The sequence below is a fragment of the Sus scrofa genome, chromosome 18, assembly GCF_000003025.6.
Source record: "Sus scrofa isolate TJ Tabasco breed Duroc chromosome 18, Sscrofa11.1, whole genome shotgun sequence".
NCBI lineage: Eukaryota > Metazoa > Chordata > Mammalia > Artiodactyla > Suidae > Sus > Sus scrofa.
The window spans coordinates 48384073-48404778 of NC_010460.4; the positions used below are offsets into that span (position 1 = coordinate 48384073).

At 44.5% G+C, this 20706-nt stretch overlaps 1 protein-coding gene across 2 annotated transcripts; it reads right to left on the bottom strand.

Moving 5' to 3' along the window:
• Positions 442-19560, bottom strand: FAM221A (family with sequence similarity 221 member A). 2 transcript variants are annotated; one of them, XM_021078732.1, is made up of 8 exons: positions 19410-19560; positions 15044-15217; positions 10648-10838; positions 9170-9376; positions 6193-6300; positions 4310-4392; positions 1008-1215; positions 442-932 (listed from the first exon to the last, which is right to left on the bottom strand). In XM_021078732.1, the coding sequence occupies exons 1-7, from the start codon at positions 19472-19474 to the stop codon at positions 1048-1050; spliced, it is 996 nt and encodes a 331-aa protein (XP_020934391.1). In that variant the 5' UTR covers positions 19475-19560; the 3' UTR covers positions 442-932; positions 1008-1047. The 2 variants fall into 2 exon arrangements, with proteins under 2 accessions (XP_020934391.1, XP_020934392.1); XM_021078733.1 differs by lacking the exon at positions 1008-1215 and having other exon boundaries at positions 838-932.

Consider the following 20706-nt stretch of genomic DNA (forward strand, 5'->3'; position numbering starts at 1 on the left):
AAGTTGGTTAACAGTTGTTCAGATCTTCTATATCCCTGCTGACTTTATGTATACATAACTCATCAGTCAATATAGTTATATACAATGCATAATTAACAAAACAACTCAAAAATCATTAGAGGAGTTCCCGTCATGGCGCAGTGGTTAACGAATCCGACTAGGAACCATGAATTTGCGGGTTTGATCCCTGGCCTTGCTCAGTGGGTTGACAATCTGACGTTGCTGTGAGCTGTGGTGTAGGTTGCAGACGCGGCTCGGATCCCGCGTTGCTGTGGCTCTGGCGTAGGCCGGTGGCTACAGCTCTGATTCAACCCCTAGCCTGGGAACCTCCATATGCCGCGGGAGAGGCCCAAGAAATAGCAAAAAGAAAAAAAAAAAAAATCATTAGATACTGCTGGAAAACTACTATATAATTTTAAAATACACTTTTTTATTTTAAAACATAAATCAACATTACAAAGTTTGAAAAATAAAAAATTAAGGATTTTTAATGTAACTGTTTTGAATAAAATACTTACATATTTCTTCAAAACCATCAATAGCATCTTTAATTTTTTAAATAGCCTGAGAAAAGTTAAAGTGTTGTAGACAAAATATTTACTGTCCTTTAAGGCTTTGATTAATATGGAAATAATCTTATTTGTTAGAAGAGATAAAAATATATACAAAGTAATAAAGCATGAATTTTGACAAAAGTAATATATTTTCACTTTTTTAAATAAATTAAGGAAACATCCAAGAAGACATTTTTAAATGGTAAAAGAACTAAGTGATTTGAGGGAAAATAAACTGTATTATTACATTTAAATAATTAACACAAAACACATACTTGGATGATTTTTTTTTTTATTTCCCTAGTCTCTTCATGAAGGTCTTGTAGTTGATGACAATGGTGCTTTTCCTTTCTGCTTAGCAGCCTTTTCCATTTTTATCTGAAATTTTAAAATATTTCTTGATATAGTAATTTGTAAAACATCCTAAAGGAAAAAAAGGGGGGGTGCACGTACCTCATTTGGACTCATGTCTTATTTATCAGTCACCGTACAGTTATTTAGTGGTTAAGCTGAAAAATTCAGAAGCCAAAATCTGATGGTTGAAGGGACCTAACTGCATTTCTAAAATATGGCTTGTTCGGATGTGCATGTTCCCAACTCGTCTCCCTCTTCTTTTTTCCATCTCTTTCTCTCTCAGAGCCAGAGCAGATTTCAGTAACACCTTAGAGACAGAGAATGGGCTAGAGGGAGGGGGAAGAGGCAGAGGGTCTCTCCCTCCCTCTCTCTCTGTCTCTCTCTCTCTCTCACACACACACACACACACACACACAGCCCAGCACATGAGAGAGACTTGAGGGGTGTTGGTTGAACAGAGAGCTAAAGACCCGTGACTCACAGAATGAGCACAAAAGTGAGAACCCTGCAGAGAGGGGCCAGTCAGGAGCTCTGTCTCTGAGAGTGTGTGTGTTGGTGTGTGTGACACATGGTCAAAGAATGACAGTGGGAACTCTGCCTCTTACTTTCTAATGTGACAGGAATAATACCAAGAAACCAGAAGGGATTTTGTAAAACCAACTGACCCAGTCTCACCAAATTATAAATAATAACTTCCCAATAATAAAATTGAATGAATCCCACCTCTGTCTCTTCCCCATTTTTTTTTCTCTCTCCTTTTTAAGTTGGTCAGGAACCTCATTCAAAAATCACACAGTCAGGAGTTCCCACCATGGTGAAATGGGTTAAGAATCTGACTGCTGCAGGTCAGGTCACTGAGGAGGTACAGGTTTGATCCCCAGCCTGGTACAGTGGGTCAAGGATCCAGCGTTGCTGCAGTTGCCGTAGGTTGCAGCTGTGGCTCAGGTTCAGTCCCTGGTCCGGGGACTTCCATATGGGTATAAACAAAATATATTAAAAAAATCATACACTCATACCACTTTTGCCCACTGCACCCGTCAACAGGTCATCTGAAGGACCTAGAGAACCCTCCATTCTAAGGCAAAGATTAAAGGCCTCGGGTCAGATAGAAGAGTACCTGAATCCTACCTCTACCATTTTTTAACCATTTGAGACAAGTTATTTAACTGACATTTCTGTCCTTTGAATAAAAGGTCATAGTAATAGGTACTATGGAATAGGGTTGTTCCAAAGGTGTAAATAAGAGCATATGTATAAAGATCTAGGTACTCGATAAGCACTCAAAAAACGCTAGGCCTCTTACCCCGCTCATTAGGGCCAAGTGTTCAATTTGCAGTAGGATCAAAAAAGATCAAAGATATTAAACAAACGAAAGCAGTGTTTGCTGATTTCAAATAGTACTTAGCAAATACACCCACCAATATAGTGTCCAAAGAGCAAAGATACCTCCTCGTGCTCTTCCTTTTTTAAAAAAAATTTTCCCTGGAGCTCCGATTGTGGCTCAGTGATAACGAACCCAACCAGGATCCATGAGGACCATGGGTTTGATCCCCGGCCTCACTCAGTGGGTTAAGGATCCAGCGTGGCTGTGAGCTGTGGTGTAGGTCGCAGACATGGCTCAGATCCGGCATCGCTGTGGCTGTGGCATAGGCTGGCGGCTACTGCTCCAATTGGACCCCTAGCCTGGAAACTTCCATGTGCCATGGGTGCAGCCCTAAAAAAGACAAAAACAAAAAACAAACAAACAAAAACTCTACCCTTGATGATGCTGCAAAAATAGACTCTTCATTCCTCACTCTGACCATTTCATCTTCCTCATCTCACCGCCCCTTTCTCTGAGACCAGCGTTTTCTAAACGAAAGCTAACAAGGTAGCTACTAGTCACATGTGGCTACTGAGCCCCTGAAATGTGGCTAGTGTGACTGAGGAAATCAGTTTTATTTTTTGATTAATTTAAATTTAGATTATATAGCTACATATGATGAATGGCTACAGCACAGACAGGATATTTTCATCACTGTATCTATTTTCTAGCTCTGCCTTAAATCATATCCAGAACTCTCCCCTTTTCCTTCAAAATTCTCCATTAAGAAGGACATGGTAATCTCTCTGTCTCCAGCTTCCTCTGCTCTTGGCTGGTGAATGTGTTTCATGGTTTCCTTTTCTGCACCTTCAGTTACTCAACAAGTTCTTGTCTAAGAGTTGTAGACATTCTATTTTTTTTTTTTTTTTTTTTTTTTTTTGGTCTTTTTGCCTTATCTAGGGCTGCTCCCGCGGCACATGGAGATTCCCAGGCTAGGGGTCTAATTGGAGCTGTAGCCACTGGCCTACGCCAGAGCCACAGCAATGTGGGATCCTAGCTGCATCTGCAACCTCACTACAGCTCACGGCAACACCAGATCCTTAACCCACTGAGCAAGGCCAGGGATTGAACCCGCAGCCTCATGGTTCCTAGTCGGATTCGTTGAGCACTTCACCACAACGGGAACTCCTAAGAGTTGTAGACAATACAACAAAAAGTGATGCGTGTCTTTGCTGTCACAGCCCTTAATACCTAGTTGGAGAGATGATGAACGTCCACAAAGCAACTACACAACAACCCTAAGGAAAGCAAGGCGTCCTAAGGAAATCCTTTGGGGAATGTACCCCGTGGCTGGATACCATACCCCGTGCCTCATCAAGCCAGCATTCTATCACCTGGCAATAAATGAAAATACAACAAAACTATCAGATATGAACCCTGACATGAAACACATCAAATGTGTAAGTAGATGACATGTATAAAAGCAAATATTGATTCTGTCTGTGTTTATCTTTTCAATTTTCCATAAATATTTATAGAAAACTTAGGAACAAGGCACTGTACTTAGTTTTGGAAAAAATACAGAGAATAAAATACTACACTTATCCCCAACGAGTTTATGGTGTGGTGGAGAACTGATGAAAATTATCATTACTGAAATCAGGGAACACGTCAATACTGCAGTTGCTGAGCCCTGAAATGATTAAAATGCGTTTATGTTTAGTGTTCCATCTCTTAAAAGCCACTGAGTAATTCTAGCTTGAATCTGGATATACCTAGAGGCTAATAAGGAGAATATTATACATTAAGAACTCAATATATATAATTTACAAATCAGCTAATGGCTAATGTTTACTACTGACAACTTTATGTGTTTAGTCAATCTTCATGACCTCCAGAAACTAACCAGTGTGCTATATATCATATCCATTCTTCCTGTTTCTCTCTGAATTGTTCTAAATAAATTTAAGGCCCACTCAGCTATAAGAAAGGACTTAATTATTCTTAATGATGATCCACAGTCAGTACACAATTTTGTTCTAACGTGTCTTTGTTACAAGTAAATGCTTACTGTAAACAGATTTTCCTACAGACTTACCCTTTCCTGGTATCTTCTTTCAAAGAAAGCCATGTCGTCCTCTTCGGGTTTCCTTAAGGAAGGAACCTGGCTGCTTGTACCTCCTATTAAGGAAAAGATAATCTAAGTACAGGCGTCCTCAGGTGGCTCAGTGGGTTAAGGATCTAGTGTCAAAACGGCAGCTTAAGCAGCAATGACATCAACCTTGAAAGCTGACCTAACTCACAGAGAGAACAACCTGGTTGTCACCAGTGGGGAGAGGGAAGCTGGAAGGAGCAAGATAGGGGCAGGGGTCTAAGAGATACAAGCTACAAGGATATACTGTAGAGCATAGAGAATATAGCTAATATTACATAATCACATTAAATAGATTATAATCTATCAAAATTCTGAATCACTATGTTGTGCACCTGAAACTAATACTGTAAATCAACTATACCTCAATTAAAAAAATAAGTTCTCTGGAATGGATAAGCAGTGGGATCCTGCTGTATAACACTGGGAACTATGTCCAGTCACTTACAGTGCAGTATGATAATGTGAGAAAAAGAATGTATACATGTATGTGTAACTGGGTCATCTTGCTGTACAGTAAAAAAATTGACAGAACACTGTAAACCAGCTATAATGGGAAAAATAAAAATTATAAAACAATAATAAAACAAATTTTAAAAAGTTGACATAACTGTGTCCTTATCTTTTGGTTTTGATTTCTTTCTTTTTTTTTTTTTCTTTTCTGTCTTTTGTCTTTTTAGAGCCTCACCCTCGGCATTTGGAGGTCCCAGGCTAGGGGTCTAATCAGAGCTGTAGCTGACGGCCTACGCCACAGCCAGGCCAGATCCGAGCTGCGTCTGCAACCTACACCACAGCTCATGGCAACGCTGGATCCTCAGCCCACTGAGCGAGGCTGGGGATCAAACCCGCAACCTCATGGTTCCTAGTCGGATTTGTTTCCGCTGTGCCACGACGGGAACTCCTGGTTTTGGTTTCTTACTTCTAGCTCCATTTTATAATTACTTAATCGTGGGCTGTTTTGTAGGCACCCTTAAGATCCCTCATGAAAAAAGTCAGAGCACATAAAAAGGTTGTATCAAAATACAAAGAAAAGAAGATCCTCATATTAAATTTTTAATATTAAATACCTCATAAATCATACGAATTCCTTCTTTGTTGTTTTTATTCTTGTTTTCAATAAAGGAAAGAGATTACTTAAAAGTGCTTAAAAGTGAATTCTATAATTCACTTATCGAATTTATAAATGATAAAACCTTGCTAACCTCTGACAGGTGTGTATTGTGTCTGTGAGAGCCTGAAGGGTCAAGGCACTTATCCCACTAGAGGGCTCTCTTACTCAAACATCAAAGCAACAACATGTACCAGAGTAAGGTTTTTTTTTTTTTTTTGTCTTTTGTTGTTGTTGTTAGTGTTGTTGTTGTTGTTGCTATTTCTTGGGCCGCTCCCTCGGCATATGGAGGTTCCCAGGCTAGGGGTTGAATCGGAGCTGTAGCCACCGGCCTACGCCAGAGCCACAGCAACACGGGATCCGAGCCACGTCTGCAACCTACACCACAGCTCACGACAACGCCCGGATCGTTAACCCACTGAGCAAGGGCAGGGACCGAACCCGCAACCTCATGGTTCCTAGTCGGATTCGTTAACTACTGCGCCACGACGGGAACTCCCAGAGTAAGGTTTTTATTAGAATCCTCGTAATTCTCAGATTTAGCAATTTTGCCCAATTAAAAATAAGTTTCTTACATTTTCTCAGTGCCTGGCTAATATAAAAGTAAAACGATCATCAAACTGCGATAATACTGGGAAGGAGAGACGGTAATCCGAAAAACAGATCAATCCATATTCTTATTTACTACAAACGAAAGTATTTCTCAGTTTAACCTCATTACCATCTCTGAGTGTTTCTGGAGGAGAGTTAGATGATGCTTGAAATGCTCTTAGAAATGGATGGTCCGTGGCTGTAACTGAAGCATCTAAAACTTCAACTGAAGGTGCACCTGCAAACAAAATATATGAAGAATGAAAATTAAATCTTTATTTGTTAGGATACAAAGAAGTTATTTCAAATGTGAAATAAATTAGAAGCCCAACATAATCATTTCTGAAAATGATTTCCAGAAAAATCCTTTCTGTAAAAAGAAAAACATTTTTTTTAGAACCACACCCATGGCATATAGAAGTTCTCAGGCTAGGGGTCAAATCGAAGCTACAGCTGCTGGCCTACACCACAGCCACAGCAACATGGGATCTGAGCCATGTCTGCGACCTACACCACAGCTCATGGCAATGTCAGATCCTTAACCCGCTGAGCAAGGCCAGGGATCAAACCTGCTTGCTCACAGATCCTAGCTGGGTTTGTTAACTGCTGAGCCACAAAGGGAACTCCAAAATTTTTATTTAGATTTTTACCTGCCATAGAAAGTAAAGGCAAATGGATAAAAGTATTTCTGCATTCTCAGAGACCTTTTCACAGAAAAAAAAATATTACGCATGACTGTAATTCTATGACAACAAAGAATACAAAACCTTAATATAATTATAAGACATTATCAAAGGCAAGACATTCAGAATAAAAAATCTGTAGTTGAAGAGGGCAGAATAAGTAGATTTTTCCTCTCTTCCTCACTGGGAAACCATTTAAAAACAACACATGAAAAAGTAAAGAAAACTTCAATGAAATGAGGAAACGTCTGCAACCCTAAACCACAAGCTACAAAGACCAACTGCTACATGCACTGACTTTTGGCCCAAAAGGAAGAACGCTGCAGAGAAAATGAATAAGTGCTGTCCTTCTTCACCAAGCACCCCCGCCCCACACGCCCACCCCCATCCACGGGTGGAGGGAAGGAAGCAGACTTTTAGTCCTATCTGGTTTCTAGTCCTTTCCTATAAGGTAGACAGTGTGGGACAACCGATCAGTCCTTCAGATTCCTGGCCTCCTCCTTCCCCAGCGCCCCCCTCTTGTGGGAAGAGCAGAGAAAGGGGCTCAGGTCCAGGCAGAGCCTGGTGCTCTCCTCTGGCTGCTGCCTGCATGCTGATCTCAAGTGCTCAGGGCAGCCGTAAGTTGTAATTCCGTCTCTCCGTTTGGTAGGGCCTCCTGGAGGCCTCACACCCTTTCACTTGAAGTACAGACCCCTCAGATGCCTGAACCCCCCAGAGCTCAGGGGACCCACCTCTCGCTCTGCTCTGGAAGCACCTTTGCCCCTTGCTATGACAGATGCCGTGGCAGGTCTGCTGCCTCACTGCCCAGCTGCCTTCCTAGCACCTCCTACAAGCTGTGAGTTCCACCAAATTCCAGCAAGAGGCACCTCGGTCCAGGCCAGTCCAGGCCGCCACATGGCTAAGAGAGCAGACAGCAGACGTCCCTCTGCCCCTGGCTCCCCTACATCTAAACTCAAGACAAAAACATCTTGTTTCCTCTCCTCATTCTCACCTGTCTTCACCCCCACCTTCCCTCAGGGGCCAGAAGGGGGAGGATTTTTCCTCTTTATGTTATAAAGATACTCAGAGCACCAGACATCACAAAAAGGCAACGAAGCCAGCTACTGACACTTACTGAGCACTGTTCTCAAAGAATCAGCCGTTTTGACTAGTCAAGAGTAAAAGGCCACAAATCTTGGGAAGGAAGAGGCAAAAATACGATGACAGTTGACCCTTGACCAACGCGGGGATTAAGCGTGCGGATCCTTCACGCGGTCCAGCTCCGCACTTACCTTTGCAATCAGCCCTCCCTCTGCACGGCGCCACGGCTACAGACTTAACCAACTGCAGGCCACGCAGCGTTTCCTACTGAAAAAAGCTGCATATGATTGAACCCCCACAGTTCAAACCCCTGTTGTTCAAGGGTCAACTGTACGTGCAAAATCAACGAAAGATTTACATTTAGGGAGTTCCCATTGTGGCGCAGCAGAAATAAATCTAACTAGTACCCATGAAGATGCAGGTTTGATCCTTGGCCTTGCTCAGTGGGTCAGGAATCCAGCGTTGCCATGAGCTGTACTGTAGGTCGAAGATGTGGCTTGGATCCCACGTTGCTGTGGCTGTGGTGTAGACCGGTGACTGCAGCTCTGATTCCACTCCTAACCTGGGAACTTCCGTATGCCGTGGGTGGGGCCCTATAAAGCAAAAATAAATAAATGAATGAATGAATGAAGAGACTCAATTTGGGGGTTTTTTGGTTTGTTTTTTAGGGCCACATCCATGGCATATGGAGGTTCCCAGCCTAGGGGTCCAGTTGGAGCTACAGAGATGAAGGTTTGAGGATCCAGCATTGCCATGAGCTGTGGTGTAGGTCGCAGACATGGCTCGAAGCCTATGTTGCTGTGGCTGTGCTGTAGGCCAGCAGCTGTAGCTCCAGTTCGACCCCTAGCCTGGGATCCTCCATATGCCATGGGTACAGCCCTAAAAAGCAAAAAATAAATAAATAAAATGAAGTGAAAATGCAAATAAAATGAGAGAATGTTATTTGAAAAAAATACATGAAGAATTTGGAGTTCCGGTCATGGCTCAGTGGTTAATGAATCTGACTAGAAACCATGAGATTGCGGGTTCGATCCCTGGCCTTGCTCAGTGGGTTAAGGATCCGGCGTTGCTGTGAGCGGTGGTGTAGGTCACAGAGGAGGCTCGGATCCCGCGTGGCTGTGGCTCTGGCGTAGGCTGGCAGCTGTAGCTCCGATTAGACCCCTAGCCTGGGGACCTCCATGTGCCGAGGGATCGGCCCTAGAAAAGGCAAAAAGACAAAACAAAAAAACAAAAAACAAAAAACTACATGAAGAATTTAAAGTGCGCAACAAACATAAGGCTTCACTATCGGTAACATACATAAAAGCAGTATGACAAGCTCACACTTCCTCCATCATCACGTACCAATTCCGCTGTCATCCAGCCGCAGGTAGCCTTCCGCCAGCGAGCTGAAGCCAGTTAGTCCTCCCATTGCTGCATAAGGAACGTCCCGTCCCACTGGTTTCCCCTGAGCCAGTCTTTCCTGCTTCGTTTCCACTACTGTGTCATGGGCATGTGCGGGCTGACCACAGGCACACGTGAAGCAACTGTGAAATCCCGAACACTTAGAGCCTGAATCAAGATGTAAAAGGAGTTAAATGGTTTCAAATACAGACACCGATCTGTATGCCCTCAGAAGCACTCAGCTTGCCTCAAATCACCTGAATCTGGATCCTTCACACGCTATGCTCTGACCCCTGTACCTCTTAACCTCTAGGCCCTGGAACTCCCTCTCAGCCACTGATCTTACTTCTTAAAGATGCTAAAGTGGTGAGGGGGTATGTAGCAGAAGAAATATTTAGAAAAACCTGGGAGTTCCCACTGTGGCACAGCAGAAATGAATCTGACTAGTATCCATGAGGATGCAGGTTTGATCCCTGGTCTTGACCAGTGGGCCGGGGATCCCATGTGGCGGTGGTGGAGGCCAGCAGCGGTAGCTCTGATTCGACCCCTAGCCTGGGAACTTCCATATGCCACACATGCAGCCCTAAAAGCAAAAAAAAAAAAAAATTCTTCATAAGAGTTCCCACTGTGGCTCAGCAGTAACAAAGCTGACTAGTAACCATGAGGACACAGGTTCTGTCCCTAGCTTCCCTCAGTAGGTTAAAAGATCCGTGAACTGTGGTGTAGGTCAGCAGCTATAGTTCCAATTCGACCCCTAGCCTGGGAACTTCCATATGCCACACATGCAGCCCTAAAAAATGGAAAACAAACAAACAAACAAACAAATGCTATGTAACATATTTCATCGTGTCAACTCAAGATACTACAAAAACAACTGGAAAAACTATCCCCAGAAGAAAAATTCTGAACTGGTAGCCTACGTATTTCAAAGAGTTTTTAAAAGGATGACCCTGAGAAAGGACGTATGTGATGGTGGCTGGGATCTGGGTCCCGATACTGAGGTGCTAACGCATATCAAGTGTTAAAATCACCGCGTTGCAGTTTGCATTTTGCTTCCCCATCCCCCTATATTTTAGGCAACAACATAATAATCTGCCAGCAAATAATAAAATTTTTAGACTTAAAAAATCATTTTCTGTAAACAGAATTCAGTTGGCAAAACTTCGCCGGTCCAAAAATCTGAACTGGATCACGTCTGGTGATTCTCTAAAATCTATTACTATTACTTAACTTATTTGAATTACATGAGATTAGAGATGAAGGTCGATGACTGCAAGGCATATAAATAAATATTCCACAAAAATAAAATCTCAGAGTAGCCATCCATCAGACTTTTTCATAGTTGTTTAATTGAGCCTGCAGCGGAATACGGCTGGCACACAGTAAACGGTCAATAAAGAACAGCATTCTGTGGGTATGTGTGTCATCGGGTAACTCACAGGCATTGCAGACTAAGCCTGGCGCTGCACTGTGCTGATCGGCAAGGTGCTTGCACCGGCAACGAATGGGCTGTGCCCCACTGAGGGGCACGTAGAGGTAAGCCCGGCACAGGCAGCCCGGCACTCGGCACGGCAGACTGATGGGGCGCCGCTGAGGAATCACTTCAAAGTCAGTTTTATGTTGCTTATACCTACGAAAAGTAAGAAAAGAAATGAAAGCCCAGGGCAGGGATTACCAGAAAGTACAACTGCTATTCTGCTAAATGCAAAATGATTCTTTTTAACTATTTAAGAAGAATGTTCACAGCAATATACAACGAAATTGCATGTCACTCTCTTACAATACGTCACTGCCACAGAGTCTTTAACACGGAAGCACAATCCAAGAGTATGAACAAAATTCTTTATAAAAATTATTTTTATCAAAGTACATTACTTAAATTTCTCTTCCCAGATTTGCTATTTAAAATTGAAATAAGTTCAGGAGTTCCCATTGTGGCTCAGCAGGTTAAGAACCTGATATTGTCTCTGTGAGTGTACAGCTTCGATCCTTGACCTTGCTCAGCAGGTGAAGGATCTGAAGTTGTCACAGATGCGGCTTGGATCCAGTGTTGCCATGGTTGTGGTGTAGGCTGCAGCTAGAGCTCTGATTAGCCCCCTAGTCCAAGAACTTCCATATGGCACAGATGCAACAGTAAAAAAAAAAAAAAAAAAAAAAAAAAATTAAATAGTTCAATAAACATATTATATTTTAATATAATTTAATTTTTAACTTTCTTTTTCTTTATACAGCTGCACCTGTGGCATATGGAAGTTCCCAGGCTAGGGGACAGATCGGAGCTGTAGCTAGAGGCCTATGCCACAGCCATGGCAACACCAGATCCGAGCCACATCTGTAACCTACAGGGCAACTTGCAGCAATGCCGAAACCTTAACCCACCAAGTGAGGCCAGGGATCAAAACTGAATTCTCACAACGTCGGGTCCTTAACATGCTGAGCCACAACAGGTTTTTATTTTTAACTTCAAAAAAAAAAAAAAATCAACACATTTCAAAGCCTAAGCTCTGTTAAAATGCTGTACATAATTTTCTCTAGCCACTGGTTTCCTTCTCATAAAGTGATACTCTGTAAAATAATATTAAATGTATTATTCTGCTAAGTAATAGAAGTTAAAATAACAAGATAGGGAGTTCCCGTCGTGGCGCAGTGGTTAACGAATCCGACTAGGAACCATGAGGTTGCGGGTTCGATCCCTGCCCTTGCTCAGTGGGTTAACGATCCGGCGTTGCCGTGAGCTGTGGTGTAGGTTGCAGACGCGGCTCGGATCCTGCGTTGCTGTGGCTCTGGCGTAGGCTGGTGGCTACAGCTCTGATTCAACCCCTAGCCTGGGAACCTCCATATGCCGCGGGAGCGGCCCAAGAAATAAGAACAACAACAACAAAAAAAGACAAAAAGACAAAAAAAAAAAAAAAAAAAGATACCATTTTTCACATAGCAAAGACAGCCAAAGTTTTTTTAACTATATGTATTTCACAACGCTGTCAAGAGGGTTACGAAAGAACCAATTTCATTCCGTAGTGTTCCCTGAAACATAAAAGATCCATCCTTGAACCCAGATGGTTCATTTTTGAAAAATACACCCTCAGAAAAATCATACTATGTATAGAAAGAGCTTCGTACATGAAGAGAGTATTACAACAGTACTTTACAACAGGGATAGACACACCACATACCAATAATAAGGGAATGGATAAGTCTATTGCTAGAAGAGAGTTCTCAAGCGTTTTAGCAGTGAAAGCTTTTCTTCAAATAAAATCTTTTACAGAACCATAATATGTCTAACAGATAAAAGCAGAACTGGTTAAAGCAAAGGGCAGAGCTATCACTGGGGTCTGGCCTTCCTCTAACCTCTCCTTTCACCTGCTACACCCCTGAGTCTCCGTCGCAGCTGCAGGGAAAACACGATGAACACCTCTGGACCAGGTGGACTATCCGGCAGGTTTCAAAAACCTTGTTTCCAGTTACCGTGAAACAATGGGGAAACCCCTCCAGGCGTCTGTCATGAAAAACTGGATCAATACTTGTACACGCACCTAAATGAACCCTGTCAAGAAAAATTACATGAACATCGTAAAATACATTAACAGCAGCTGGCTTTAGGTGGCGAGGCTTCTTTCTACATTTCTACACACTCCTCATTTTCCTCAACAGCCAATGGTTCCTTTTCACAATAGGGAAATTTCAGTTTAGACTGAGCTCTCGCTGGGTGGCCGGTGCTAAAGAACCTTCCCCTCCAAGTGGGGATGGGTCAACTTTGCAGGCTAATTCCATGCTGTACACTTATACGCAGACATGAGACTGGCACTAAATGTGTCTAAGAACAAATGATGAAACTAAGACAAACTGGCCAAAGTCCTCTTTAATTCCCAAAGACAGCAACACAACGCTCACCCTCCATCCCTCCGCAGGGTTTTGCGGTGAGGCTGCTAAGTAAGTTTCAAGCCAGTCTCTACACAACATCACGCATCCTAGCAACTGCCCCATCACCTCTGGCAAACTGCAAGTCGGTAAACAGCAACCACACAAAGTCTCTCACAAAAGAGCCCCAGAAACTGTAGGAATGGGGCGGTTCTCCCCTGGTTCCTTTAGGACAGAGGGTTAAAGTTGCTGCCTAAAACCACATAATAGGTCCGGTGATTTTTTTTCATGAAGCAGCTTTGGCCTTTTAGGCTTTACAACTCTGAGCTGTGACAGTCGTCAGACGTAGGGAACATGACGCTCACAGTCGAATGCAAGCCTCAGATTCAGGTAACACGCGTCAGTGGCTGCCTCTCATGGACTTGCCCTCCTCTTCCTCTTCCACCTCCTCCTCTCCTCCGAAATGGACCACGTGTAGCAAAAAGCTGTGTGCTTGTATTTTTGTTTAAAGAGAGGTTTAAAATATATATACACACACATACATACGCACACCGACACACACACTGCTGACCCTTGAATGAGACAGGTTCAAGCGTGTGCATCCACAGACTTCGTTTGTCTTCAGCAAATGCGCAGCAGGTCCGCAGCATCTTTGGGTTCCGCAGCTGCTCATGAAACCAAGCTCGTACTGCAGTCCCACTATGTTTACGATCCAAGGTTACTCGAGTCCACAGATGGGGACCCCTTGGATGGGAGAACTGGGCTGCGGGACCTCAGCCTCCCCAGGTTTTGGGATCCGCCGTGGGTCCTGAAACCAATCCCCCTTGTGCTCGTGTGTATGTGCATAAAAAAAAAGAGAAAGATATTCGCACAACGTGTTTCTTAAAGTATAAAGGGAGATTAGCAAATGTGAGGAGAAATTCTTCTATTTGTAGACTGATAACCTGTTCAGTGTGGGTCAACTCCTTTTGCCAAAAAAATGTGGAAGCTCCTGAGCCAGGGATCAAAGCCAAGTGACGACAGTGACAAAGCTGGATCCTTAACCCACTGCACCACACAGGAGCTCCTCAAGCAACTCTTAAATCAGTTCTTCTACTACCCTGTCCAAGGTAGGAGAGGCAGACTCTGCTCCCCAGCCTAACTGAAAAGACCCCTGACAAAGCCACGGGGGCACCAATATCTTTCTTACCAATGGCAAGAGAAAAGATGCTTAAGGTGGAGTTCCCATTGTGGCTCAGTGGGTTACGAAGCCAACCAGTATCCATGAGGTTGCATGTTCAAACAATGGCCTCGTTCAGTGGGTCGAGGATCCGGCGTTGCCAAAAGCTGCGGCTTAGGTCACAGATGAGGCTCAGATCCAGTGCTGCCGTGGCTGTGCTGGAGGCTGGGAGCTGCAGCTCTGATTTGACCCCTAGCCTGGGAACGTCCATTTGCTGCCGGTGCAGCCCTAAAAAGCAAAAATAAAAAAGATGCTTGAGTGATGGATTCCATAAATGAGTTCTAATAAGACATGACAGAGATGTTTAAAGTATAACAAAACAAACAGGAGTTCCCATCGTGGCTCAGTGGTTAACGAATCCGACTGGGAACCATGAGGTTGCGGGTTTGATCCCTACCCTTGCTCAGTGGGTTAACGATCCGGCGTTGCCGTGAGCTGTGGTGTAGGTTGCAGACGTGGCTCGGATCCTGCGTTGCTGTGGCTCTGGCGTAGGCCGGTGGCTACAGCTCCAACTGGACCCCTAGCCTGGGAATCTCCATATGCCGCGGAAGCGGCCCAAGAAATAGCAAAGACAAAAAACAAACAAACAAAAAAAAACAAAACAAACAAACACCTTAGATACTTTACGGCCTATTATATAAAGGCCTGCTTTCAAAAGTATCAAATTATCACAAATAATGCTGCTTATAAAGGAAGAAATGCTCTCTACAGTTTTATATTTTCTAGTCACCAGAAAACTTAGCACTAAAATCTCTCACCTATGTGTACAAAAACACAGTGTCTCTGGACCCACAAGTTTACAGTCCACTCCAGTCGGCGATCGCCAGCTCACGAACAATCTGTTCAGTAGACGTATGGGTATGACTTTTCTTTTGTATTCTTCATATTCTTCAGGAGTAAATTGTTTCCCGCCATCATCCTCGCCGACAATTCTGTAACAAAAAAACACCTCTTGGGTATTTATTTTCTAGGTTACAAATGCTAAACTTTATACTCATATAGTCAAAGGAAAGGCTGCTTTGCTTTGTTTTTCACTTTAGGCTCATATTAACCACAAACTTACACACAATGATAATAAAGCTTTTGCTTCTCGTATATAATTAAGAGTATTATAAGGCATTCCCGTTGTGGCACAGTGGAAAAGAATCTGACTAGGAACCATGAGGTTGCAGGTTCGATCCTTAACCCTGGCCTTGCTCAGCAGGTTAAGGATCCATTGTTGCCATGAGCTGTGATGTAGGTTGCAGATGTGGCTCGGATCTGGCCTGGCTGTGGCTGTGGTGTAGGCTGGTGGCTACAGCTCCAACTCAGCCCCTAGCCTGGGAACCTCCATATGCCGAGGGTGCAGCCCTAAAAAGAAAAAAAGGGAAAAAAAAAGAATATTATAAATAAGAAAGTCAATGAATACATAATATCTGATTTACTGATCCAGGTTTACCATTGGAGAATTACTATACATTCATCTCAATTTCTCCTTTGATTCTGAAGCAAAGATGCTCATATTTCTCATTAAAAGCTGAAGCCTAAACTGCTAAAAATTCTAGCATTTTCCTCCTTTAAAAGCAGTTCCTCCTCCCACTAAAAAAAAAAAAAAAAAAAAAAAAAAAAAGGCACAAAATACATCAACACAGAAGACAACATGACTAATGTCCACACCTGACTCCAAACCTTGGCCAGGAGTCTAAGGTCGGACCCACAGACACCCTTGGATCTGCACCAGCTCAAACCCAACATGTGCACTGAGTAATCATGTGCGTCATCGATTAATTCCAGAAGTAAGACCTCAAAATTTCATAGGAAAAATTAAGCCATCACTATTTCTTAATTTCTTACCTCCCTGGAGTAAAAGGAAATATAATTACAATCATTTGTTCAAAACTGAACAAATTTCTCCTTGAAGATACTCTCTTTAAAAGTCATGAAAAGCCAAAGCAATCCTAAGAAAGAAAAATGGAGCTGGGGTAATCAGGTTCCCTGGCTTCAGACTATACTACAAAGCTACAAACATCAAAACAGTATGATACTGGCCCCCAAAAGGTAGAAATATAGATCAGTGGGTCAGGATAGAAAGCCCAGAAATAGGAGTTCCCATTGTGGCACAGTGGAAATGAATCCAACCATGGGCTTTCAGGTTCAATCCCTGGCCTCGCTCAGTGGGTTAATGATCCAGTGTTGCCGTGAGCTGTGGTGTAGGTTGAAGACTTGGCTCAGAGCTGGCATTGCTGTGGCTGTGGCTGTGGCTGTGGTGTAGGCTGGCGGCAACAGCTCAAATTGGACCCCTGGCCTGGGAACCTCCATAGGCCATGGGTGCAGCCCTAAAAAAGGACAAAAGACCAAAAAAAAAAAAAAAAAAAAAAAAAAAAAAAAAAAAAAAAGCCCAGAAATAAATCTACACACCTACGGTCAACTAACCTACAACAAAGGAGGCAAGAATATACAATGGAGAAAAAACAGTCGCTTCAATAATTCCTGCTGGGAAAACTGGACAGCTATATGTAAAAGAATGGAATTAGAACCCTCCCTAATTAAAAAAAAAAAAAAAAAAAAAAAAACTCAACATGGATTAAAGACCTAGGTATAAGACTGGGTACTATAAAACTCTTAGAGGAAAACACAGGCTGAACATTCTCTGACATAAACCACAGCAATATCTTCTCAGATCCACCTTCTAGAGTAATGACAATAAAAACAAAAAGAGGAGTTCTTGTCGTGGTGCAGCAGAAGCAAATCTGACTAGGAACCCTGAGGTTTCAGGTTCGATCCCTGGCCTTGCTCAGTGGGTTAAGGATCCGGCATTGCCCTGAGCTGTGGTACAGGTCGTAGACGAGGCTTGGATCTGGCTTGGCTGTGGCTGTGGTATAGGCTGGTGGCTGTAGCTCCAATTCGACCCCTAGCCTGGGAGCCTCCATATGCAGCCCTAAAAGGCAAAGAAAAAAAAAAAAAAGAAAAAGAAAACAGTAAAGAAATTCCTCAAAAAACTAAAATAGAATTATCATATGATCCCGAAATCCCACTCCTGGGCATCTATCCAGAGAAAACCATGACTCGAAAAGATACATATACCCAGTGTTCACTGCGGCACTACATACAATAGCCAACACATGGAAGCAACCTCAGCATCCATGGACAGAGGAGTGGAGCAAGATGTGTACATATACACAATGGAATATTACTCAGCCATTTAAAAGAATGAAATAATGGCATCTACAGCAACATGGATGGACCTAGAAATTATCTTGCTAAGTGAAGTTAGTCAGGCAGTGAGACACAAACAGCATATGATATCCCTTATATGCGGAATCTAAAAAAAGGATACAATGAATTTATGCGCAGAACAGAAACAGCCTCACAGACTGAAAAATTTAAGATTACCAAGGGAACAGGTTGAGGGGGAAGGAAGGACCGGGGTTTTGGGATAGAAATGTTCTAAAATTAGGCTGTGATGATGGTTGTACCACTATAAATATAATAAAATTCACTGAATTTTTTAAAAATTAAATTAGGTTAAAAAAATAAAAGTCATGAAAATTGTTGGTTAACATGTCTAAAGTAGGCCTGGTGATGCTCGCTGCTGATGGGTGATGCATATACCACTGGTCTATGATTGTGGCACTTTGAGCAACAAGGCTCTACCCTTTTTTTTTTTTTTTTTTTTTTGTCTTTTTAGGGCTGCACCTGCAGCATATGAAGGTTCCCAGGCTAGGGGTCTAATTGGAGCTGTAGTGGCAGGCCAATGCCAGGGCCACAGCAACGTGGGATCCAAGCCACGTCTGTGACCTATACCACAGCTCACTGCAACGCTGGATCCTTAACCCACTGAGTGGGGCCAGGGATCGAACCCGAAACCTCATAGTTCCTAGTCGGATTCATTTCCCCTGTGCCACCAGGTGAACTCCGAGGGCTCTAACTTTTACAGAGAATTATTTCAGGCAGTTTATGTTTGAAAATAATTTTCCCCAGGCCCTAACATTTTCTAGGCCAGGCAAAAGATTGCAACTGGAGGCCCACATTCCACACACCTAAACATCTAAATACCTAAGTTATCAGTCAACACCAGGGCCCAGCAACTTGCTTCCAGGGAAAAGCCCTGGAGACTTGGGGCTAAAGGAGCAGACCCTGCCCTAGGTGAGGACACAGGGCCTCACCTGAACCTGGAATGAGGCCTAACCCATCAAGCTTCTCGGGCTCACTTTTCTGGCTCAGAATTATCAGACACTTCTAGGCATTAACCAAAAGTATGCCACCTACACAGTTAGAGGGACCTGCAGTCAGTTAGGAACCGGTTTGCCCAAGTGATTTGGGGCGACCCTCTGTAACAAGAGCAAATCCTCTGGCTCGCGTTTCAGGCCACCCTTGTTTCCCATCTGGGGCTGTGCTCATCACACACCCCCCCATTTACACACACACACACACACACACACACACACACACAAGTCCCCTCCCCGCGCCTCAACTCCGCATCGTCCTGCCCGTCCCTCTCCAGTATTTTCCACTGCACAAATGCCCCCACTGTCGAAAAAACTTCCTTGGGAGACCAAAAAAAGAATCCCTCGCCAGGTGCCTCAGCCTTTGTCAGGGCCCGAGGCAGTGAGTCGCTCCCTAAAGCCCTTAGGGGGTTGCTGCGCTTCCAGCTTCCAGTTTCCAAAGAACCGGTTCTCCAGAACCACCCAAACTGCACCAGTCAGTTGGTGCCTTTCTTCTTAAAACCAGCACTTCGGGGCGGGAGCACGTCCGGAAGTTCACGGCTATTACTGAGCCGGCAAACCTGAGGTCTGCTTCTACAGGCCCAGAGTACTCGACGTGTGAGCTACATTGGCCATTTCGGAAAAAAACAATTGGACCTTTGCATAAATCTAGAGTTAATAATCCTTCCTGAAAAGGGGTCAGAGCAGGGGTCTTAAATTTACTCGGAAGAGATTTATCGGACTGGAACCGCGTGTCATTACACTATTACAGAAAGAGGAGGGCACCTGCAATCAGGGCAAGCCTCCCCACCAGCCCAGGAACAGATTCCGGGACCCCGAGCGGCGGGCGCCAGGCCCCTGCCCGCGCCATCAGCGCTTCGGCCGCCACGGGGACCGGGCCGGCCCCGGGCCTCCTGGCCCCGCGGAGCCGCCGCCTCACCTCCGGTACTCCAGGTACTCGTCCACCGCCGCCGCGCCGCCGGGAGGCAACGTCAGCCGCTCCATGGCGGGCGGGGAACCCGCAGGCGCCCGCGCTGCCGCCCCCACCGGTCCTGCGCACGTGAGCCGAACCCTGAGGCGCCGGTACCGGCCCCGCCCCGGCCGCGCCCCCTCCCGCCCGCCTCCCGATTGGCCGCGCAGGAAGGGGGGGACCAAGCAGGGCGCGCGCCTGCACCTGGCCGCCCGTGCCCGGGGCCAGAAGCCGGGTCTCCAGGCTCGGCGTGTTGGCGCGCCGCGGGCTCCTAACTGCGCTCGGCACACCTCGCCCCTGCCGCCCCTCCTGCTCCCCAGGGTAGCCGGTCTCCTTCTAAAGTAACCAGTGACGGCGGAGTGCAATGCCTTGCGTATGATGGGCGCCCGGAACATGGCTCATTTCTTTGTGCGGCGCTTTTCAGTGGTTGTAGGAAGGTTCTGGATAGTTTGAGGCCCGCCTCTCCGTAATCGGCAGCTGTATTTTCAAAATTGGCGTTTAAAAAACTGTAGTGCGAAATAGATAGTCCCGGAGTTCCCGTGTGGCTCAGCGGTAACGAACCTGACTAGTATCCATGAGGATGCCAGGTTCCATCCCTGGCCTCGCTTGGTGGGTTAAGAATCTGGCATTGTCTTGGGCTGTGATGTGGGTCCATACATGGCTTGGATTCCGCGTTGCTGTGGCTGTGGTGTAGGCCGGCAGCTGCAACTCTGATTCGACCCCTAGCCTGGGAACCTTTATATGCCGCGGGAACGGCCCAAGAAATGGCAGAAAAGACAAAAAAGAAAAAAAAAATGGAGTTGTAGTTGTTGTTTTGTCACGCTAAAGAAGTGTTGGAGTAGACGGTTGCTGGCTTTGGATCAGGTCGTTTTCCCCCCTAGCTGCAAGAACTCCCGAGATTAGATCTAAATTCAAAGAAGAAAGAAAAGGGGCAACCAACATCAGCTAATCGTTTTATCAAGTAAGATGAATTTTCCTAGAAGCACCGCTAAAAAAAAAAATGTTCATATATGTGTCATTGACCAGAATTATGTCACATGGCTCCTCCTGGTTTTCTAAAGGAGGCTGGGAAAGCAAGTACAGAATAGGGTTTCCCAGGCTCTATGATGGCGGTGGTCAAGGAGAAGGTTAGAAATGAATGCTTGGGCTGGTCAATCTGTAGGGCCTGCCCCACTTCCCCTCTAGAGCTGCTTAATACCCATGCACACCCTTCTTCCTAAGCAGGCAGGCCTTTTACACGGAATGCATGCATCACAGCCCTAAGGAA